Source organism: Hippoglossus hippoglossus, chromosome 5 (genome assembly GCF_009819705.1).
Source record: "Hippoglossus hippoglossus isolate fHipHip1 chromosome 5, fHipHip1.pri, whole genome shotgun sequence".
NCBI lineage: Eukaryota > Metazoa > Chordata > Actinopteri > Pleuronectiformes > Pleuronectidae > Hippoglossus > Hippoglossus hippoglossus.
Window position 1 is genome coordinate 4,153,432 of NC_047155.1, and position 19,819 is coordinate 4,173,250.

Here is a 19,819-nt window from a genome sequence, read left to right on the forward strand (position 1 = left end):
AGAATATTTTGAATTCTGGCCGTGATGAAAGTCGACTATTCGATTTCTCAACCAGTGATTTTGGCAGAAATGTTTCTAAAGATGTTTTGGGAAATTAAATAAAAGATAATCTTGAACGTGTAGGGTTTTTGAACAGTAAAGTTTAAAGTAAGTTTATCGGAGCAGGTTCAGGTCTGAGTTGAGGTTTGCTGGTCTGAGATCAGCTGGTCAGCGTTTCCTCTGCTGTTTCCTGAGCTGTGTCCTCACACCAGCAGGAAATGATTCCGTCCCACCTGTTTGTTTTATTCTTTATCTGAATCATAGAAAAAGTCTCATAATCCAAGATAATGAAGTTTGAAAGTTCATTGTTGAAACAGCACTTCACAAAATAATCAACACATGAACATAAGATACAGTAAACTATCTGTGTGTGTGTGTGTGTGTGTGTGTGTGTGTGTGTGTGTGTGTGTGTGTGTGTGTGTGTGTGTGTAGAGAGACAGATTGAAAACAGATGGGGGGGGGGGGGGGGGGGTTGATGTTTTATTCAGCCCAAGAAAATAGAGAGAAAGACCAAGAGAGAGAAAATTGTGACCCTGCAGCAAAACACACCTCTGATCTGGATTATAAGAGAGTGTGTGTGTGTGTCTGTGTGTGTGTGTGTGTGTGTGTGTGTGTGTGTGTGTGTGTGTGTGGGTGTGGGTGTGGGTGTCCAGGGTGGGATGATTTGTGCTTTTGGAAAAAAGCATTGCAACTCCCAGGAATGAATGAGTCACACTTAAAGACACGGACATATTTAAGCTTGTATGATGCACACACACACACACACACACACACACACACACACACACACACACACACACACACACACACACACACACACACACACACAGAGGAGGCTTCAAAGCTCTGGTCAGTTTGTAGGTTTCAGGTTTCTTGATAAAACCTTGTTCATCATCATCAGACTTGATCTGAATCCAGATTATTATGTGTCTCAGGTTCTTTGACTCCTGTGAGGACGTCTCTCCGTGGAGCTCGTTGCTCCACCCTGAGATTCTGCACCGAATCCGTCACGTTGGTTTGGACGTCGTTCTAAAACCGTTGAAGATAAATATAAACTTGATGAATCCACATGATCTCAGCTGCACTGATGTTAGTTACAGGTTTGCAGCTCTATTTGTGACTTCCAGTAAAAAAACACGTTTACATCAACAAGATCTGGATTTTTGATTTGGATCTGCACCAAATGTCACACACTGGTAGATTTCCAGTCCCTGTAATGTGTGTGTGTGCAAAGTATTCCCCCAAGAAATCAACGGTTATGTTGAGAGACGCCCTTTTTCACAATGTTAAAGAAAGTGGAAAACAAATCCTGGATCCGAAACCCTGATCCAGATCTGCACCAAACTTGAATGGGTTCTTTCCTGACCTATGTTACATCCGACCACCAAGTTTTGTTGTAATTCATCTTGTGGTTTTTCTGTAATCGTGCAAACCAAGCAACTTTTTTGGCAAATTACCCATTTTGTTGATTTTTGAAGTGAAAACGACGCAGCAGCCAACAAGCAAATAAAAATGTTCATGCGTTTTTACTTTTTATTTAAATCACACAACAATTGAACAGTGGTCTCAGAGTCTCAAGCAGCTACTGAGCCGTCAACCTGCTGCTCACAGCTGCAAATACGTGAGCACTTATGTAACTTTGTAAACGCCCAGTTTAACATTAATCAATGGAAAAAAACATTTTAACGTCCATTTATGAGGTTTGTTGAGATGCGTCAGGCCTCGTGTTGCAGCATCTCCTCTGTGAGGATGCTGCTGTTCGGTGTTGACACCAGTCGTCTGCAGCTGCATCTGCTGAGCTGAGGCTGAGATCTGCAAACTGGACGTCAAATCATCCGTGTGATGTTGATGTGAAACCCTGTCACGTGGCGACTGTTGTTCAGCTGAGTTTCTGCTTCAGACGCTGGTCGGCGGCTGTGGCGGGAGGTGATGTCACCTCCTGGCCGCTGCTAACCGGGCGTGTGTGGTTCCTGCGATGGTTGAATCATCGTTTAAACACAATGAGACACTGAAGTGGAAAATAGAAATCTGACTCATTATATGAAACGTGACAAGACTGTGTCCTGAACAACTTTCAGACTCCGACTCCCAGAGAGCATTGCTGTAAGAAACATCCAATCAGAGAGTCGGATGATGTCGGGACGTTAGAGATGAAGCTGTGCAAAAACTTTTTTTTAGTTTGTTTATTGTTAAAATCATTAATAGATTCAAACAAGTAAATAGATCCTTCAGAATCAGAATCAAGTGTAATGTCACTTCCATGTTTCACACTCAGCGTAGATACACTCACTCAAAACACAAATAATAATCAATAATAGAAAAACAGTAAAATGATGACTTTGTTTGTGGTTTACATGCACTGACGGACAGAGAGCACCAGGGGGAGCTCTGTTCAAACTCAAACCCTAAACCCCTGTGTTCTAAGTATTATTTTCTTCCTTCAGGTCGAAGCGTCAGACGAAAACTTCCTCCCCGTCTCTTCTCTCCTGACGGCTGGTCCCTCAGAGGGGTAAGAACAGATCTCCCATGTGAAATGTGTCATTGTGTTCACTGCACACGTCAAAGTGCACAACTTAAATCCAAAGTCCCAACACAACGTCCCTCAAAAGGACAGAATCTTGTCACGGGACGAGGCGTCCTGCAGGAGGTGGTGTTTTCCTCACAGATCACCATGGCGTCGGTCTGGGATTGAATGAAGAGCGAGGGGACAGAACTGTGGTGGAACTGAGTTCTCCGGGATTATACTAAAAAACAACTTTCCTGTAAACGGTCTGTTTTTATGTATTTCCAGTCAAAGTGCATCGATGTGCAGCACTTTTCTCTTTCACACCTCAGTCACACACTAGCAGCACAACGTGGGGTTCAGCAACCTGAGGACACTTCAGCACGCCTAATGGGGAAGACTGGGATCGAATCGCTGACCTTCTGTGGTTAGTGGACGACCCGCTCTACCTCCTGAGCCACAGCCACTCAAGCACTTTGATAAAACTGTGCAAGTGAAGCGAGGAGAACTGGAGGTGTTTTAAAGACAAAAACGTGTTTTTCAAATATGGATTTAATTGAGTTTTGTTTTCATCTCGTAGGAATAAATGTAAAAACTCAGTTCTGCAGGTGAAGATGAAAATAATCTGAGTGAGGAGCTAAAACTATGAATCATCTAATATTAACACTGACGCTTCAAAATCCACATCCACTGAGATTTTTATAAACCACAGTTTATGTTGTTTGTGTCAAAGTCTCCGGTGTCTCCGTGTCTCCTGTAGCTCCTAATTATAGACGCCTGTTTCCCCCCCCGTCACTTCCTGTTTGTCCAATAGGAACGAAGTGGACACACACACTCTCACACACACACACACACACACACACACACACACACACACACACACACACACACACACACACACACACATTGTGAATGGTTCCTGTTCCTGAGGGTCTGCAGATCCACTCAGACTGTGACCTGATGAGGACGAGGGAGAAAGGCGGCCGACAGAGGAGGGTAGAAAACAGCAGGAGAGAGAGTGAGGAGCAGAAAAAGCACAGGAGGAGATAAAGAGAAAGAGAAAGAGGAGAAAGCAATGTGACGGTGCAGGAGGAGAGAGAAGTCAGGACTCCACAGGAGGAGAGAAGAAGTCAGGACTCCACAGGAGGAGAGAAGAAGTCAGGACTCCACAGGAGGAGAGAAGAGATCGCAGATGTTGACTTTCACGTGAGGAGGAGAAAAGAAAGCAGAGCTGATGTGACTTTGGGGTAAAAAACCGAGGAGATCTGGAGAAGGAGGAGCAGCAGATGTTTGCAGAGAGAGATTCATTAGCACTTGAAGTGGGATTGAGAAGCACATCTGGTCCTGATGATGGGCTGCTGCCTCTTTGTTCATTACCGGGTGAGTCTCAGTCTGTGTTCCAGTCAGAATGAAGGTTCTGAAGGTTCTGATGGTTCTGAGGGTTCTGAGGGTTCTGAGGGTTCTGATGGTTCTGAGGGTTCTGAAGGTTCTGAAGGTTGATTCCACACAGAGATTCGAAGGGAAACACTTTGTCTCGTTGTTCTACGATGTGTTTGTTGTTTCATATATAACATTTTTAACTGTTTAAGTCCAGAGTCCGATTTCCCATCAGTCTCAGTCAAACTGTGTCAGGCGAAGTGAAAGTGTATATTTTGTTATAATGATGTTAATGAACAGTTGTCACGCATGGAACCATGATGCACATCTGTATGTTTATGACCGATATGGATTTGTGGGGGCCGATATTAGAGAGTTAAAACAATATATTGACCTATATATATAAAAATTGGCAATGATTCCTAAGGCTTACTTTTTACGATGCTAATGCGAATCATGGCTGCTTCGCACATCCTGTGCACGTCCGCAAGATGCAATATGGACATGACCAGTAGGGGCAGTATGTGACCTCAAGTATCTCCATGTTTTTATATTTACAGAAAGCAAATCTGGAGTAGAGCGCGACTCGGGTTCTAACGGAAACTAAGCGAACCCGAGCCGAGCCCAAGGTTTTCCCTGATTACCGACAGTGGATGACCAACATGACCGAACCCGACCTGACAAACGATCCAACACACCTGAAATCAGTGTCAGATATTGACTGTGATTGTCATGTGAACAAAAAACTGACAAAACAACAGTGAAAGAATAACTGAAAAGTCTGTAGGACACCGTCAGTTGATCGCTTGAGATTCTAAATTAATATATAAATGCACAATGTGAGTCCAGCTCCACTCAGACTGTGGAATGAACTCTGTGGATTTTGCAGTTGCCCCAGTCGTATTAACACAAAGGGTAATTAAGAGAACAGACCTTATATGGACGGGAGGAGCAGACTCCTCCTCTTCCTTTGCGCTGGTTTCTATAGCAACGATGTGTTAAAGGTAAAGTCTGCCAGGTTATATAACGTCCGGGCAACAACAACGTCTCAACACAATACTGAACAAACAGCAGACTTCCTGCTATTGTTCCACTGCGCTACGCTGATCTCAACATCCTCCTCTCTTCCTCCTCTCCTCCTCCTCTGCTCCTCCTCCTCTTGTCCTCCTCTCTTCCTCCTCTTCCACTCTCCTCCTCTTCTCCTCTATCCTTCCTTCCTCTTTCACGGCTCATCTCCTCTCTCCTCTCCTCACCTATCTTCTCTTTTACTTTTCTTTTGTCCCTCCTTTCTTCTCCTCTCCTTTTCTCCCCCTTTTCTTTTCTGACTTTCCTTTTACTTTTACCCTCTTCTTGTCTTCTATTTTTCCTCCTTCCGTTTTTCACCTCCTCTCCTTTCTCCACTTTTCCTCCTTTTCCTTGTTTCCTCTCATTCACTCCTCTCTCCCATCTCCTGTGTTTTTACATTAATTTTCCCCTTCTCCTTTCTTTTTTCTTTCTTCTGCTCATCTATTCCCCCTCTCCTCGCTCCTCTTTTTCACCCTTGTCTCTCTTCCTTCCATCTTCCTTCCTTCCTTCCTCTCCTTCCTCCTTCTTTCTATGTGTCCTCCTCTCCTTTCCCCTCCTCACCTGTCTTCTCTTTTACTTTTCTCCCCCCTCTTTTCTCCTCCTCTTATCCATTTTACTCCCCTTTTGTTTATTCTTCCTCGCCTCCTTCTTTCCTTAATTCTCCACTCGTCTCCTCTTCGGTCCTCCTCCTCTCACCCTTTTTCTTCCTTGCTCTTTTCTGACTTTCCTCTTACTCTCCCCCTCTTTGGCTCCTCTCCTGTCCTCCTCTCATCCTCCTTTTCGTCTCTTGTTCTCCTTCTCCTTGTTTTCTGAGCTGTTTGTCCTCGCTGACCTTCTCCATCAGACTTCCTGTTGTCGTCGTCATGGCAGCATAACTTTTGTTCATTGTCACGTAGCGTAGACCTGCGCAGCTTCCCTCCACTTAAACAGTGGTTGCCATGGTTACCACTGAGGTCGCCTGCCCATGAAGGATGATGATGAATTTTTTTCTGTTTCTTTGTCTTCTGTGATATTGATGTCAGTATTTCGAGGTATTGGACTGTTGGTCGGACTAAACAGGAGATTTTAGGACGTCATCTTGGACTTTGGGAAATTGTGATGGACTTTTTTATTCATTTCGAGGAAGTATTTTTACAGAATAATCATTATTTGAAGCCGAGGAATACGTTGAATCAGGTCCTGGGAGGTGATGCACGATGCAAACTGACAAATCTATATACAGTCTGTGGTTTATCACCTTTCACATTATGTTTGAGTCTTTTGTTTACCTGTAAAAACATAATTTAATATACGGTGTGTTTGTGTTGCAGAAGAAGAGGAAGCAGGCGAGCAGAGATGCAGACTCCCTCAGTCTCTGCAGTCTGGACATCAACGTAAGTCCAGCTCCTCTAAACTCACTTCTCTTAACTGTGGACTGAAGACGTGTTGGACTTTACTTTAACGAGGATAAATATTATGGTTGTAGAATGTTGGCGCCTTAGAAAATGACCCAAAAATGTAAAAACCAAAGAGTGACTTCACCGCTGCAGTTTGGTGTTTGTTCGGTGTCTCCTGATCCAAAGTGTCCTGCTGCTCAGGAGGTGACACGGTTCTGCCGTGTTGCTCTGTCGTCATCTAAAGTTAAACTTCTGTCGGTTTTCACATACAATTTTAAAGAATAAGGAAACTTTTAAAATATGAAGAGTTTGGTGGATTCGTTACAGCAGCAGCTCTTCTGGTTCAGGAAGCAGAGGATCATGGGTAATATCCTGAGATGGACAGACTTTGTTTTTTCTCCACATTAAAACCACTTCACCACTTAAGACAAGAAGCCCGACAGAATAAATCCCCACATGTGGCTGCAGAGGGCGCTGCTGCTCAGTAAATGCTTCAAAGTGTTGCTTCAAACTAAGGCAACCTTGCAACAGAAAATTGAGTCATGTATGAAGTCATGTAATAACAATAACGTGGCTCTTTTCTTCTTTGTGTAGTAATTTTGAGTCTCTGATGTTGTTTGCATCATTTTGTTGTTGTAGTTGTTTGACTTCATGTTTAGAACCTATGTTTGGTCAACTGAAGTCCCTTCGTAGCTGATTGATTCAAGCTGCTTTACGTCTCTTTAGAGAAGTGTCTTCTTCTTTTCAATTTGTGTCTCTTTGTGGTTGTTGGATCTTTGTCATGGTTTTTTGTCTCCTTGTTAATGTTGTGTATTCGGGTCACTCCTTGTGTAAGTCTCTGTGTATCTTTGTCATTGTTTTGAGTGTCTGTGGTTGTGATGCGTCTCTTTTTCATTTTGTGTCTCTTTGTTGTCACTTAAGTCACCCTGGTTTAAAGTTGCTTAACTTAACTTAACTTAACTTAACTTAACTCAACTTAACTTTTTTCAGAGTTATAATGTTTAGAGACATGTTGATTCATCTATATAATAATTTTGTAGGATGTTAGTTGATTGATTAAATAGACTCTATTTAATAGATTAAAAATCTGTGGTGGTCGGTCATATTTATATATATAGGAATAGAAATATGACAGAGTCTGACTGTGGACCCTCGGGGGGGCTTCAGTGTATGTGTCTGTATTGTTAGCTCCCTGCCAGCAGCCCGTTCCTTCCCGGGCATTCCCCTCTCTGCTCCGTCCAGCACAGGATGTCCCGCCTGCTCAGTCCGCTGCAGTGCGACAAACAGACCCAAACAAACGGCAGTTTGAGGCTGGGACGACCCAACGCTGCCAGATAACCAAGCAGTAATGAATTACACTCTATTGTCTCTCTACTGTTCCTCCCTGCGGCTCCTGGAGTCACATTGTGCTCCTACTGATAATACAGGACCTGGAGACCACTCTGTCTGTTTTAAGGTCAAAGGTTAAGATAAGGGGTTTATATTTAATCTGGAATATCTGGAGTGGAGGCGAAGACAATTATTTAAGATGTTCATTTATCCTATATATATTTTCTGGGTCCATTGTTATTTTGTACAAATCCCCAAAATATTCAGTTTAAAAATCAATAAAACAGAGAGAAGCAGCAAACCTTCTCATATAAGAGAAGACGAACAATGTTTGACATTTATAAAAATTATAAATCAACTATCAAAGTGAGAATAATGAATCAGTTCTCATCATTGTTGCTCCGCATGTTAACCAGATGTTTAGTCCTGTCGTCCTTTATTCACTTTAGAGGTTTGTGTTTGGCACCAGAGTCGTTATTGACTTTTTTTGACTTGTTAATTAAAATCTGCTGAAGCCCTCAGGGTCACATGGTTGATTAACAGCTATCGATCTTGTTCAGTGAACCAAACTGTGGGAAGACATGTTTATTTGGAAGCAAACAGGAGTAAGAGATGGTTCCTCTGTTAAGAACCAATTTCCATTTGTGTTTTCAGGGTTTTTGATATTTGTGGCTTTATATCAGGTTGTTTTGTTTTGTCCACTCAAGTTTTAAACATCTAAACTTTTAATCTTGAAACATTAAGCTTGATACAGAACAGAGCATTTGGGTCGGTGAAGGATTTTTGATAAAAAATGCTGCCTCTGTATTTCGACTTTAAGAAGATGGGGAGTGTTATTATTATTATCTTAAAGGTTTTGGAAATTTAAGCACATGGCAATTTATTTATCACGTTTTAATTCTGCCTCTTCACCAGTAATAAAGAACAAAAACCCCACTTTGTTGAATTCAGATGCACAGTCAGGATGAGACGAGGCAGTTTCTCTGTGTCAGTACAAACAGCTGATCTCAGTGGATGACTCCCGCTCTGTGTTTTTATATCGGGGCGTCCACAACTCTCCCAGTTACAGACAATGGATCTGAATCAGAGGGCTGAGCCATTGTCAGCGGTGTCGTGAGCTGTGTTTCATGCGATGTCACAAATCAACGTCGATGCTCTGACTCATTTTCACTGGAAACCGTAGAAAATGTTTCTAAGAATAACACAATGGGCTTTTTTTCACGTCAGACATTTAGACTTTGCAGGTTTAGATAATGAATGAATTGAATTTAGCTGCTTCTGTTCTAGGATCCTGGTAATGTGAACGCTGCTCTACTGTCATTAAGTATATATATATATATATATAAATATACATATTTACATTTACATTCGTTCTCTGCTGACTCACTTTAACCGTTACCATGACCACGCCGAATTATGGCTGCAACTAATTATTTATATGATCAATTAATATGATGATGCTTTTCTAGATAAATCCGTTTGTTTATTAAATGTGAGCAAATGGTGAAAAATGTATTTCCTAGAGCAGGGGTCTTCAACGTTTTTCAGGCCAGGACCCCCAAACTGATGGAGCGATAGAGCAGGGACCCCCTACTATATATATTGTATAAAATTGTTGTTTTATATTAAACTGGGCTTATTGCCATGTATAAACATAGCTACCCTGTTATTGTGCATTCAATACTAAGCTATTCAAATAATACACAGAAAGATAACGTCTTCTGCCCCCCCCCCCCCCCCCCCCCCCTGCAGTACCTCCGCGAAACCCCTAGGGGTCGCGGAAGACCTCTGTCCTAGAGTATAGGGAGACACCTTTGTAAGTTTTGTGTTGTGCAGCCATTTATCCAAAATCCAAAACTAAGATAGCAGAACACACCTCGACCAACGGTCCTGTTAAATCCTATAAAGCCGCATCGAATGTCACACACTCCACGGTCAAGGTCCATGAATTATTCTCTCAATGTTAAAGAAAGTAGAAACAAATTCCTGGATCTGCACCTAAATTTAATTGGTTCAGTTTGGTGGAAATGCGTCCTGTAGTTTTTGTGTAAACTTTCTTACAAACAAACCAACTGACAGTGTCAACTCGTCGCCGATTAGTTTAAGACTGTAATGAATTCGGTTACTTTGGTTACAGATTCTTAAACGTGAGGATTTTAAGTTTTACTTTGTCTAATAACTTTGTAGTCTGGACTGTTGGTTTGAAAGAAACGTCACCATTCAATATCACACTTCAGTAAATTGTGTTTTTTCACCACTGATGGACATTTTTAAGACCCAACAATTCATTACATTATTATTATAAAACACTCGTTAGTTCTAGTCTAACAACTTTTGCTTCAGCTCAATAATAACAACATCTCCAAGTTCTGCCTGAACCAGGAAACATGTTTTAACCCTAGAATGTGGAAAACTGTTTATGTCCCGACACAGTGAGTCTGTGTTAACATGTTTGTTTCTCCAACTCAAACCCATTGACTGGAACACGAGCTGTGAAACCAGGACAGAGCTGTGTCTGCCTGCAGGCTGCTCTTCCTCGGACTGGGATCATTACAGCTCAGATTGGTATCGACTGATGATCAACTGATCAGTGAAGTCTCAGCAACACCAGCAGCTCCAGTATCTCCAGTATCTGCTCCACTAATGTTACTGTGCGTACACAGGACAGCTATTATGAACTTTTACTCAAATATAGACACAACATTTGTTTACACTTGTTTACTCTTATTTGGTGTTTTGCTCCGTTGCTGCATTGTATAGCTGGGTGCAGCGTTATCGTCCGTAAAGTTTTTACCAGTTTTTGACAGTCTGACCTCATAGTTTCCGTTTGCGTACATGCATCCATTGCAGTTCAGAACTTCCAACAATGCAATGGACCAATGGGATCAATAATCTAAATCTTATTCTTTGTGCAAAAGCACTATGATCACTGACAGAGGAAAGAGGTGGCCCAGAAAACAATTAATGAAAACGAAGGTGGGGCGGGGGGAGGAAGTGCAGCGAGTGATTGGGCGAGTAAGGCAGTGAACAAGTGAGTCAGAGACAGAGTGGAGGGGATAACCATCTCTGAGAGTGAGAGAGCTTCAAAAGAGAGAGAGAGAGCGAGAAGGGGGATAACCATGTCTGAGAGTGAGAGAGCTTCAACAGGCATTTAAAAACAGTTGCCGGCAGACGAACAGAACATCCAGACGTTCTGAAGCTTTTACCTTCATCTGACCTCGGCCTTAAAGATCCTGAGGAACTGTGTGAGGCTCTGCTCGTCATAGACCCTGCTGCTGCTGCTGCTGCTGCTGAGCTGGATCTGGATCTCCTGCCCCTGTCGGTCCTTTGACAGCATCAGGTGCACTTGAACTTTGCGAACTTGATCCAGACAAGCAACTGGTTCCAAACTTGCTCTTTCTCAGTGCTCTTGAAGAACGAAAGAATTGTTGTTGGAAACTCTACTGGTACCAAGTTCTCTCTGGGCTCTGGGCTGGTACCAGGAGCTTTTTGGATACTTACGGCACTGAAGACTTAAGTGGACGCTCTGTCAGACCTTGTTGGGAAACTTTACTGGTGGTAAAACCTCCTCATCTGAGCCGCTCGACCAGTTTCAAATTTTTCGGATTCCGGATCCAGAGCTGGGTTGTGTTTTGAGCAGTATGGTGGCGGGTCAGAGTCCCATCTGCCTGCTGCTTCAGAGGATTAAGTCAGGATGTCCTGTAGAGTTCAGCAAAGGGAACAGTGACATGGGGAAACAGGTGGAGGTAAGGAAGAGGAACTGTACTTCATAGTTTTCATGTGAACTGATCAAATGTGCCTCATCTCTTTTAAAGTGAATCTCAGCACCTGCATAATTATTTTTTTTCATCAATACAATCTTGAGTATTGCATCATAGTCACTGTTCATACTGTTCACACAGCGAATCCATGCTTATTCGTCACTTTATGTGAATTTGACAAGGCAAGTTTATTTGTATCGCACGTTTGTACAATTCAAAGATCTTTACACAAAATATTTATAAAAGCAACACAAGACAAAACAATAAAAGCTTTAAAAAATAAATTAGATACATAGAGAATAAGAAATAAATGAATAAAATAAGAAATAGAAGAGTGGAAGTAACAGACTTTTATCACCATATTGCATATATGCACATATTCAATTTAGACAAAGTTTTGTGCAAACTGTTTCTGATGGATTCTTCCCTGAGTTTTATGTAATGCTGATAATTAACAGGTACCATTACCTGTTAATTATCAGCATTTGACTGTGAGTCAAGTATTCAGGAGGCATTTTTTTAAATTTCTTTTCAAATAACATGATAATCATGTTAAAGATTCGAGTTTAAAGGTAGAACCTGCTGTCGTTAGACAACCAGTCGACTGCACTGAATTGATCTTTGTCAGATTGAATCAACTGAAACGCCGTCACCCACAGAAACTCATTACAACATGTTCAATGGAAACTTCACACGTGCAGAGCAAATAATCTCCTGATGTTTTATTCTCCCTCATCCTCAAAGTTTTATAAAACAACACGTCCATCTTTGATAAATACATCATCTGCTTGTTCAGAGGAAAACATCAGAACTCCATCATCAGCAGGTTTACACACTGCTGAGTCAGTCTCATCCCAGAGAAGAGACTTTTATCTTTTAGTTGGAAACTGTGGACGATCTGTCGTCAGATCTGGGACATTGAGGCCGAACGTTTCACGACTTTATTTTATGTTGGTGAACTGGTTCCTGAGTTTCAGCAAACTTTGACGGTTCCTGTATTCCAGTAGGTCAGCTGACTGTGGGCTGCAGGGCGCACACGCGCGCGCGCGCACACACACACACACACACACACACACACACACACACACACACACACACACACACACACACACACACACACACACACACACACACACACACACACACATTGATTTATTATAGGTCTGTAATCAGGACAAGTAGCCTGGTGGCATTTTCTACACACAAACAGACCCTGATATTGTGGAGGCATAATGTGTGTGTGTGTGTGTGTGTGTGTGTGTGTGTGTGTGTGTGTGTGTGTGTGTGTGTGTGTGTGTGTGTGTGTGTTTGCCAAAAGGGAAACCGTTTGAATCACACTATTGTGAACTTACAGTATATCATCAACACCGAGCCAGCCTTTCCGCAAAGTACTTGAACTTCTAGACACACAGACACAGACACACACACACACAGACACACAGACACAGACACACACACACACACACACACACACACACACAGACACACACACACACACACACACACACACACACACACACACACACACACACACACACACACACACACACACACACACACACACACAACCTTATTAATCATTTGCCTTACGGAAAGTCCATGAACAACACCTTTGATAACCAGTAAATTGTGTGATTTCATTTTATTTCTCTGGCTGCAACCTTTCTGTTTCATATCACTATAAACCGACTTGATGTGCCTCTGTGATTTCCAGTTTCAGTGATTTTTATTTTGTTTTTTATTGAATCTGTGTCCTTTAACGTCATGTTGTCTGTACAGGTTTGTTTATTGATGAAAATCATCATGATTATGAAGAATTTTATGGAATTGTCTTGTGTCTATATCTTAAATTTCCCCTGGATATGATTGTCAGACATTTTAGAAATTAAATAACTTCATTTTAATAGTGCACCCGTAACTGTACTATTAGTAACAGTTGTTGCCTGTTTTGGGGGATTTGACCCCAACCTGTACTGACGTTCAGAAGCTGCCAGTGGCTGCTGCGAGAATAGAGGGAGCCTAATCCCGTGTTTGCATAATGGACATTTCAAGTCTTTATGTACATGACTGTCTGGACCTCAGTCCTCTTGTGGACTCTGGATCAGGAGACTCTTGTTTTCATGTGATAAGCTGAAGATGAATAAACTCTGTTCTCTGCCACAGGAGCCCAGCACCAAGCGCAGTAAACCTGTCTCCAGGGTGACGTCTCTGGCCAACCTGCTGCCGCCCGTCAAGACCGCGCCGCTCAAGAGGATCAGTGAGACGCTGCAGGTGAACCGGCTGGACGCCACCTCCTTTGTTTTGTATTGTCGATAAGTCAATTAGTTAAGATAAGTTAAACTTTATTGATGCCAGGTCGGGTAAAGTCACTAGTTACAGCAGCAGAAGAAGACAAGAGAACACGTGAAATTATAAAATAGAATGAAATAAATGATAAATAAAATTAAATAACTTGTTTTGAAGTGGAGCTGGAGCCAGAAGTATTTTGACCATATAATATTCTATTAATATCCTCAATATAACTAAAGATAGAAACCAAAGGAGACGAGGCTGCTGCTCTGAGGACTCTCGGCTATACTCTGGCTCCCCCTACAGGTCGGGTGCCTAATTCCCTGTATATAAACGACCTAGTGCTGCTTTAATGGTTCAGTCTCTACCAGGTGAGCTACCTGGTGAACCTTTGCACCGGGTTATAGATGGAGGAGTCCTCCACTGACTCCAGATGTTGAACCTGAGACAATATTCTGTCACAACAAGCAGTGAAAAATAAAGAATAAATGTAGTAGATATTATTTTACAGTGTGCGTTATATTGTGTCTCCATTAGATTGAGATGATAACAGTGTTTTAAACTCCTCTCTGTCTCTGCAGCGCTCCATCAGTTTTCGTAATGACAGTCGGACAGAGAGAGCTGCTCCTCCTCCTCCTCCTCCACCTCCTCCTCCCTCCTCCTCATCCACGATGAAGACGCGTGTCATCTCGGCGACGCTCTCCGTCCCCTCCTCCTCTGTTACTGCAACCCGGGGTCCCACGGCAACGGCCCCAGCCGCCAAGCGCCGGGACAGCAAACTGTGGAGCGAGACGTTCGATGTCCGACTGGGGGCGACACAACCTCTGAGCCCAAAAGAGATAAAACGACAGGAGGTGAGAGACACGATGCTGCGGCACTGGATGTGTTGTTGTTGGTTTTTGTTAATCATTCATTTTTCTGTGTCTACAAAGCAACAATAGCAGAACTTTAAAAATAAATGACTCTCATGATTTACTCTGGATAAAGAAATGTACAAGAGAAATAAAAGTATAACATAAATATATATTTAAACCAACTTTGAAAGATACAAAAACAATATTTGATTCTAATCCAGAAGTGGGTGAAAATAAACACCACCAGGTGTCCCAACTTCATTAACTCTCTCTCTCTCTCTCTCTCTCTCTCTCTCCCTGCAGGCTATATTTGAGTTGGCTCAGGGCGAGCAAGACCTGGTGGAGGATCTAAAATTGGCAAAGAAGGTAAAAAAAAAAGATCAGAGTTTTCTCCTTCATTTCTCCTACATTTCTGGTATTCATGAGTATTCTCATGTGTGTGTTTGCTTGTGCACTGCAGGCTTATCGTGACCCGATGATGAAGCTGTCAATCATGACCGAGCAGGAACTGAACCAGATCTTTGGCACCTTGGATTCGCTGATACCGCTGCACGAAGGTACCACGCAGCATCTCATGGAAACGATCCACTAAAGTGTGGATCTGAATGCCACTAAAAAAACGTAGTCTTTTTTTCTTATGCATTGTATTTTTCTTATCTCATAATTAAAAATCCTCAGCTCTGCTCGGTTGCCTCAGAGAAGCCAGAAAACCTGACGGCTCCACAGAACATGTGGGACACATCCTGACTGACTGGGTGAGTGAGTGTTTCTCTTCATTCAGTATGACTGTCTTCATAATTTGCATCTTTCCTCATCTCCTACTCGTCACTCACCAGGTGTCTGTCTCTGTGTCCCTGCAGCTACCCTGTCTCTCCTCCTACACCCCGTACTGCAGTAACCAGGTGAAGGCCAAGGCCTTGTTGGACCAGAAGAAGCAGGACCGGCGGGTGCAGGACTTCCTGCAGCGCTGCCTCCAGTCGCCCTTCAGTAGGAAGCTGGACCTGTGGAACTTCCTGGACATTCCCCGCAGCCGGGTGATGAAATATCCACTGCTGCTCAGGGAGATCCTGAAGCACACAGCCAACGACCACCCGGACCAGCAGCACCTGGAGGAGGCGGTGAGGGAAACAACACGTCACATTTATCCTATATGTATTTATATAGTGTGTTTCTAGTCTTGATGACAACTCAAAGAGGTTTACAAGTTCATTGCCATTCACCCAGATTCACACACACATGCAGACAGTGCATATAGGGGCAGCACTGTGGGCACAGCTGTCAGGGGCAATTTCCAGTTTAGTATTCAGACACTTCAGCGTGCGGAATGGGGAAGACGGGGATCGACCACATTCATTAAATGAAGAGAAAACACATGCGATGAAATGTGAGTGGATGTTAGATGGTGTCTGTGTGCTCCTCAGATGCTGATGGTTCAGAGCGTGGTGGCCGACATCAACAGGCGGACGGGGGAGTCGGAGTGTCAGTCCTTCAAAGATCGTCTGTTGTACGCGGAGGTCGGACAGAGGAACGAACTCATCGACCGGTCCAGGACCCTCAGCTGCCACGGAGAACTGAAGAACAACAGAGGACTCGTCAGTATATATAAATATATTCTATCCATACATCTTCCTCTCTCTCTCTTCTGTATGCGACACATTCCTCAATTTAAACCCGTTGTTTATAAAGTCTCTTCATCCACATCCAAACATTTTTAAATGTCATTTGTGGAAAAGAAAACCAACTTGACCTCTTCTCTCTTTCTCTCTGTCTGTCTCCAGAAGCTTCATGTCTTCCTGTTCCAGGACGTCCTGGTCATCACCAGGTCCGTCTCGCTGAACGACCACCCGGTCAGCTACCAGCTCTGCCGCCAGCCAATCCCCATCCGGCAGCTGGACCTGGAGGACCTAGCGGACGGAGAAATGAGAGTGGGCGGGTCCATCAGAGGGGCCTTCAGCAACAACGAGCGCAGTGAGTACTTCACAAATACGACAAATACACAAAATCACCATCCAATTACATTCACTAGTTTGTTTATGTGGCTGAGTGAGAATAACCCCTGCAGGTTAGGTGGAAAATATGAAACCAGAAGAGTTATAAACACAGATTAATGTGTTAATCTTTACCGGCACATATAGATGGAACGAGTTGATATACTTTGACCAGGTGTCCACAGAAGTTTGGCCTTGTACCGATTATATTACTAGTAACTTATAACTTCATATAACTTTTAACCAGAATAATCAGATTTTATTTTTCAGATTTATTTATATTTAGCAAATAAAAAAGACCGGAGTGTTTTTACAATCATGATCATACAATCATACAAAATAATACCAAAGATGGATTTGATGTTATTAACAAACAAACCAGTCATCTCAATGCTTTGATAACAACAACCCGTGTCACTCTCCTCTTCACAGCAAAGAACTTCTTCCGGGTTTCATACCGCGCCGGAGGTCAGCTTCAGAGCCACAGCTTCCAGGCCAGCGACGCCTTCAACAAGCAGCAGTGGATCAACTGCATCAGACAGGCCAAGGAGGCCGCGGCGCTGACCGGAGACCAGCCACCACAGACGGCACCGTGTCCGGAGACGGGACTGGGGGGACAGATTGGGCCACTTGGTGGGACAGCGCTGAGTTTGCAAGGGGATTCAGGGAATGAAGATGAAAAGGGGATGTGGGGGCAGTCGGGGCTGGGTTTGGAGGGAAAGGAGGGTCTGGGTGGAGGGAAAGATCTGAGTTTAAGTAAAGAGGAGGGGTCAGGTTTGTCTCAGGAAACAGTGAGGGGTAAGGAGATGGAGACGGGTTTGGCTGTGGATGGTGGGACAGGGTTCGATGGAGAAAGAGGGATGAAGAGTGAGACGAGGCTGACGGTCGGTGAGACAGGGACAGGTGAGGTGGAGACAGGGAAGGGTCTCTGTGATGAGCCGGGGGCCAGAGCAGACTGGAAGATAGATGGAGGAAGAGGAGGAGAAGGAGCGACTGTCAGCGATGATGTTCCCACCTTCCTCCTCTCCCCTGCTCCTCCACCTGAAGAGGATGAGGATGTGATGAGCGGGGAGCGGAGTGACCCTAAGGAGGAGGAAGAGGTCGGCATGGAAACTAGCGAGGGGGACTCCATGGAGGAGCTGTCCCTCAGGTGCTGATACGAGGACCAGACAAAAGAAGGACTGGAACAGCAGCCAATCAGACAAAGGACTTAATAATGATGTCAAAGACAACAATCAAACAAAGTTGTTAAGACGCGTTAACCACACGGCACCTGCTGTATCTGACTGCTGGTAACCATGGGAACCACTTACTCTGGACCACTGGGCCCATGTTCTGCAGCTGCACCATCTGCACGGACGATTTAATGAGAAGTGGACGGTGCCCCAGACATCCCAGTGAAGGTTGTTCACCAGGCACATGCTGCAAAAACATTGTTCAGGCTTCCTCAGGTTGTTCGCTGTAACTTCCCTCAGACTCCGCACACACACACACACACACACACACACACACACACACACACACACACACACACACACACACACACACACACACATACACGCAAAGAATAAAAAAACATTTACTAGAGACTTGAATGTTCATTGGACTGATTTTTCTCAAATGCTGAATATGAAAAAGTAGAAACTGGAATGTTTGTGATGCTCAGAAAATGAATTAATGGTTTCATTGCCTTTTGAAAGGATGCGCATGCTTGGGGGGGGGGGGTGTTTGCGTGTTACTGGCCTTCACATGACCTGCAGTTCCAACTGTGGCCACAGAAATCCCAGATCACCGCTGTTGTTCAAGGGTCGACCTTTAGTTGTCTGCTGCTGTTTCCCACATCTCTGGCACCATGTTAGAGGATGCTCAGAGGGGGGAGAGCGGTTAGCACTGTTGCCTCACAGCAAAAAGGTTTGAATCCTGCTTCTTTCTGTGTGGAGTTTGCATGTTCTTCCTGTGTGTGCTCCCAAACTCCAAACACATGCAGAGTCATTACGTTGACTGTGTGAATGTGACAGAGACTGGTTGTTGTTGACATGACTGTGATTGGGAACTCCGCCTCTTGCCCAACGTCAGCTGTGATTGGCTCCAGCTCCCACCTGCAACCCTCATGAAGATTAGCTGTATATATAATGGAAGGAAGATATTATAGAAAATTGACTGTGTGAATGATTTTAGCGACAATACTTCTCAACACTAACTTCCAATCTGTGTTGTAGAGATTTGGTTAATGCAGACAAGAGCTGTGTCAGTAACACAAACCCTTTTTTTTTTTTAAAGTTATCCAAAACCTCTATCGTCAATTTTGAGGATTTATTTTAAAAATAAATGTAGGGTCAGTTAAGAATTAGATTCTTTTACATTTGTTCTGTTTCTAAAACTCCTGTAAATGTCAGTTCACTAAATAGTTTAATTGTTCAATCATCACTGGATTTTTACTTTTCACCATCTATCACTAGTTTTTTCCACAATGTTCTGAGATCCTCCTGCAGTTGTTTTTATTTTTTATAGAAATCAGAGAAGTCCTGAGGGAGGAGCCTTTTGTGCTTGTACAGTATTTAGTGTATGTAAAGATAGTATATAAAGTGTGTCTATATGTGAATGTAGGAACAAAGCCAAGCATGTCTGTTTGTTATATATATGTGCTTACACATGACATGTTCAATATGAATTATAATGTCCGGACAATCACTTTGACATTATGTCGGGATGATGATGATGATGATGATGATGATGATGATGATGATGATTAGTCAACCAGACAATGACCAATATTCAGAAGCAGGTTATTTGCACATCTCAGACAGGATTTAAACTTGTGCACACTGTCAGTTTCTTTTTCATTCTGTTTTATTCTGTATTCTGAAAAAAGATAACGATGTTATATTTAGCTGACGTATCAGCTACTGTTTGGATTGTCATGAAACCAAAGCATCAAATAAACTATTTCAAAAGAAGCCTGTCACTGATTGGATGGTGTTGGAGTTAAGAAGTCTAATACTGGGCCAGAAACTAAGACTAGACTTCTTATCCAACACGTAGAATCTATTGCTACTGGAGTCTTCAATTGTTGGTCAAAAGAATTCACTGGCGATGGTCAGAGTTCAATGCAGGAGAGATTTTTCTTTTACAAGCGATAAACCTGAACTGAAGACTGAGCTTCAAACCTTCTGCTTATATGCTTACATCGCCCGTTCAACCAATCAGGAGGTGGCTTTCCCCGCCTCCTTTCTAGATC

The 19,819-nt window shown here is 43.2% G+C and overlaps 1 protein-coding gene across 4 annotated transcripts in view; it reads left to right on the top strand.

The window, feature by feature from the left end:
• arhgef3 (Rho guanine nucleotide exchange factor (GEF) 3) overlaps positions 1 to 19,538 on the top strand; it is a 22,053-nt gene extending 2,515 nt beyond the window's left edge. The window contains exons 2-13 of one of the 4 annotated variants that reach the window (XR_004613765.1): positions 2,484 to 2,548; positions 6,295 to 6,357; positions 13,614 to 13,721; positions 14,321 to 14,593; positions 14,897 to 14,959; positions 15,054 to 15,150; positions 15,272 to 15,348; positions 15,454 to 15,711; positions 16,015 to 16,185; positions 16,372 to 16,561; positions 17,014 to 19,333; positions 19,367 to 19,538. Coding sequence is in view for 3 of the 4 variants with exons in the window: in XM_034584446.1 (XP_034440337.1) it covers positions 2,484 to 2,548; positions 6,298 to 6,357; positions 13,614 to 13,721; positions 14,321 to 14,593; positions 14,897 to 14,959; positions 15,054 to 15,150; positions 15,272 to 15,348; positions 15,454 to 15,711; positions 16,015 to 16,185; positions 16,372 to 16,561; positions 17,014 to 17,738 (2,087 nt within the window). In the remaining variant the exon portion in view is untranslated. Of the gene's footprint in view, positions 1 to 2,483; positions 2,549 to 3,689; positions 3,923 to 6,294; positions 6,358 to 13,613; positions 13,722 to 14,320; positions 14,594 to 14,896; positions 14,960 to 15,053; positions 15,151 to 15,271; positions 15,349 to 15,453; positions 15,712 to 16,014; positions 16,186 to 16,371; positions 16,562 to 17,013; positions 19,334 to 19,366 lie in introns of those variants that run through there. The other 3 variants (XM_034584447.1, XM_034584446.1, XM_034584448.1) reach the window with 3 other exon arrangements.
• The last annotated feature ends 281 nt before the right edge of the window (positions 19,539 to 19,819 follow it).